Source organism: Entelurus aequoreus, linkage group LG28, assembly GCF_033978785.1.
Source record: "Entelurus aequoreus isolate RoL-2023_Sb linkage group LG28, RoL_Eaeq_v1.1, whole genome shotgun sequence".
Lineage (NCBI taxonomy): Eukaryota > Metazoa > Chordata > Actinopteri > Syngnathiformes > Syngnathidae > Entelurus > Entelurus aequoreus.
This window is the reverse complement of record NC_084758.1, coordinates 652,186-655,207: the sequence shown is the minus strand read 5'-3', so window position 1 is coordinate 655,207 and position 3,022 is coordinate 652,186. Positions and strand designations below refer to the sequence as shown.

At 54.6% G+C, this 3,022-nt stretch overlaps 1 protein-coding gene across 1 annotated transcript in view; it reads right to left on the bottom strand.

Moving 5' to 3' along the window:
• LOC133644879 (ankyrin repeat domain-containing protein 50-like) overlaps nt 1-2,434 on the bottom strand; it is a 26,490-nt gene extending 24,056 nt beyond the window's left edge. The window contains exon 1 of the mRNA XM_062039632.1: nt 2,401-2,434. Coding sequence (XP_061895616.1) covers nt 2,401-2,434 — 34 coding nt within the window. The remainder of the gene's footprint in view (nt 1-2,400) is intronic.
• Nucleotides 2,435-3,022: the final 588 nt, after the last annotated feature.

Sequence of the window (3,022 nt, the reverse complement as noted above, 5' to 3'; positions counted from 1 at the left end):
CCCCCAGTTGTCTCCCATTACCCCCAGTTGTCTCCCATTACCCCAGTTGTGTCCCATTACCCCCAGTTGTCTCCCATTACCCCCAGTTGTCTCCCATTACCCCAGTTGTCTCCCATTACCCCCAGTTGTCTCCCAATACCCCCAGTTGTCTTCCCATTACCCCCAGTTGTCTCCCAATACCCCCAGTTGTCTCCCATTACCCCCAGTTGTCTCCCAATACCCCCAGTTGTCTCCCATTACCCCCAGTTGTCTCCCATTACCCCCAGTTGTCTCCCATTACCCCCAGTTGTCTCCCATTACCCCCAGTTGTCTCCCATTACCCCCAGTTGTCTCCATTACCCCCAGTTGTCTCCCATTACCCCCAGTTGTCTCCCATTACCCCAGTTGTCTCCCATTACCCCCAGTTGTCTCCCATTACCCCAGTTGTCTCCCATTACCCCCAGTTGTCTCCCATTACCCCCAGTTGTCTCCCATTACCCCCAGTTGTCTCCCATTACCCCCAGTTGTCTCCCATTACCCCCAGTTGTCTCCCATTACCCCCAGTTGTCTCCCATACCCCCAGTTGTCTCCCATTACCCCCAGTTGTCTCCCATTACCCCCAGTTGTCTCCCATTACCCCCAGTTGTCTCCCATTACCCCCAGTTGTCTCCCATTACCCCCAGTTGTCTCCCATTACCCCCAGTTGTCTCCCATTACCCCCAGTTGTCTCCCATACCCCAGTTGTCTCCCATTACCCCCAGTTGTCTCCCATTACCCCAGTTGTCTCCCATTACCCCCAGTTGTCTCCCATTACCCCAGTTGTCTCCCATTACCCCCAGTTGTCTCCCATTACCCCCAGTTGTCTCCCATTACCCCAGTTGTCTCCCATTACCCCCAGTTGTCTCCCATTACCCCCAGTTGTCTCCCATTACCCCCAGTTGTCTCCCATTACCCCAGTTGTCTCCCATTACCCCCAGTTGTCTCCCATTACCCCAGTTGTCTCCCATTACCCCCAGTTGTCTCCCATTACCCCAGTTGTCTCCCATTACCCCCAGTTGTCTCCCATTACCCCCAGTTGTCTCCCATTACCCCAGTTGTCTCCCATTACCCCAGTTGTCTCCCAATACCCCCAGTTGTCTCCCATTACCCCCAGTTGTCTCCCATTACCCCCAGTTGTCTCCCATTACCCCCAGTTGTCTCCCATACCCCCAGTTGTCTCCCATTACCCCCAGTTGTCTCCCATACCCCCAGTTGTCTCCCATTACCCCAGTTGTCTCCCATTACCCCAGTTGTCTCCCATTACCCCCAGTTGTCTCCCATTACCCCCAGTTGTCTCCCATTACCCCAGTTGTCTCCCATTACCCCAGTTGTCTCCCATTACCCCCAGTTGTCTCCCATTACCCCAGTTGTCTCCCATTACCCCCAGTTGTCTCCCATTACCCCCAGTTGTCTCCCATTACCCCCAGTTGTCTCCCATTACCCCCAGTTGTCTCCCATTACCCCAGTTGTCTCCCATTACCCCCAGTTGTCTCCCATTACCCCCAGTTGTCTCCCATTACCCCCAGTTGTCTCCCATTACCCCCAGTTGTCTCCCATTACCCCCAGTTGTCTCCCATTACCCCAGTTGTCTCCCATTACCCCCAGTTGTCTCCCATTACCCCCAGTTGTCTCCCATTACCCCAGTTGTCTCCCATTACCCCAGTTGTCTCCCATTACCCCCAGTTGTCTCCCATTACCCCAGTTGTCTCCCATTACCCCCAGTTGTCTCCCATTACCCCCAGTTGTCTCCCATTACCCCCAGTTGTCTCCCATTACCCCCAGTTGTCTCCCATTACCCCAGTTGTCTCCCATTACCCCCAGTTGTCTCCCATTACCCCAGTTGTCTCCCATTACCCCAGTTGTCTCCCATTACCCCAGTTGTCTCCCATACCCCCAGTTGTCTCCCATTACCCCCAGTTGTCTCCCATTACCCCCAGTTGTCTCCCATTACCCCCAGTTGTCTCCCATTACCCCCAGTTGTCTCCCATTACCCCAGTTGTCTCCCATACCCCCAGTTGTCTCCCAATACCCCCAGTTGTCTCCCATACCCCCAGTTGTCTCCCATTACCCCAGTTGTCTCCCATTACCCCCAGTTGTCTCCCATTACCCCCAGTTGTCTCCCATTACCCCAGTTGTCTCCCATTACCCCCAGTTGTCTCCCATTACCCCCAGTTGTCTCCCATACCCCCAGTTGTCTCCCAATACCCCCAGTTGTCTCCCATTACCCCCAGTTGTCTCCCATTACCCCAGTTGTCTCCCCATTACCCCAGTTGTCTCCCATTACCCCCAGTTGTCTCCCATTACCCCCAGTTGTCTCCCATTACCCCCAGTTGTCTCCCATTACCCCAGTTGTCTCCCATACCCCCAGTTGTCTCCCATTACCCCAGTTGTCTCCCATACCCCAGTTGTCCCCCATACCCCCAGTTGTCTCCCATTACCCCAGTTGTCTCCCATTACCCCCAGTTGTCTCCCATTACCCCAGTTGTCTCCCATTACCCCAGTTGTCTCCCATTACCCCCAGTTGTCTCCCATTACCCCCAGTTGTCTCCATTACCCCCAGTTGTCTCCCATACCCCCAGTTGTCTCCCATTACCCCCAGTTGTCTCCCATTACCCCCAGTTGTCTCCCATTACCCCAGTTGTCTCCCATTACCCCAGTTGTCTCCCATTACCCCAGTTGTCTCCCATTACCCCCAGTTGTCTCCCATTACCCCAGTTGTCTCCCATTACCCCAGTTGTCTCCCATTACCCCCAGTTGTCTCCCATTACCCCCAGTTGTCTCCCATTACCCCAGTTGTCTCCCATTACCCCCAGTTGTCTCCCATTACCCCCAGTTGTCTCCCATTACCCCAGTTGTCTCCCATACCCCCAGTTGTCTCCCATTACCCCCAGTTGTCTCCCATTACCCCCAGTTGTCTCCCATTACCCCCAGTTGTCTCCCATTACCCCCAGTTGTCTCCCATTACCCCCAGTTGTCTCCCATTACCCCCAGTTGTCTCCCATTA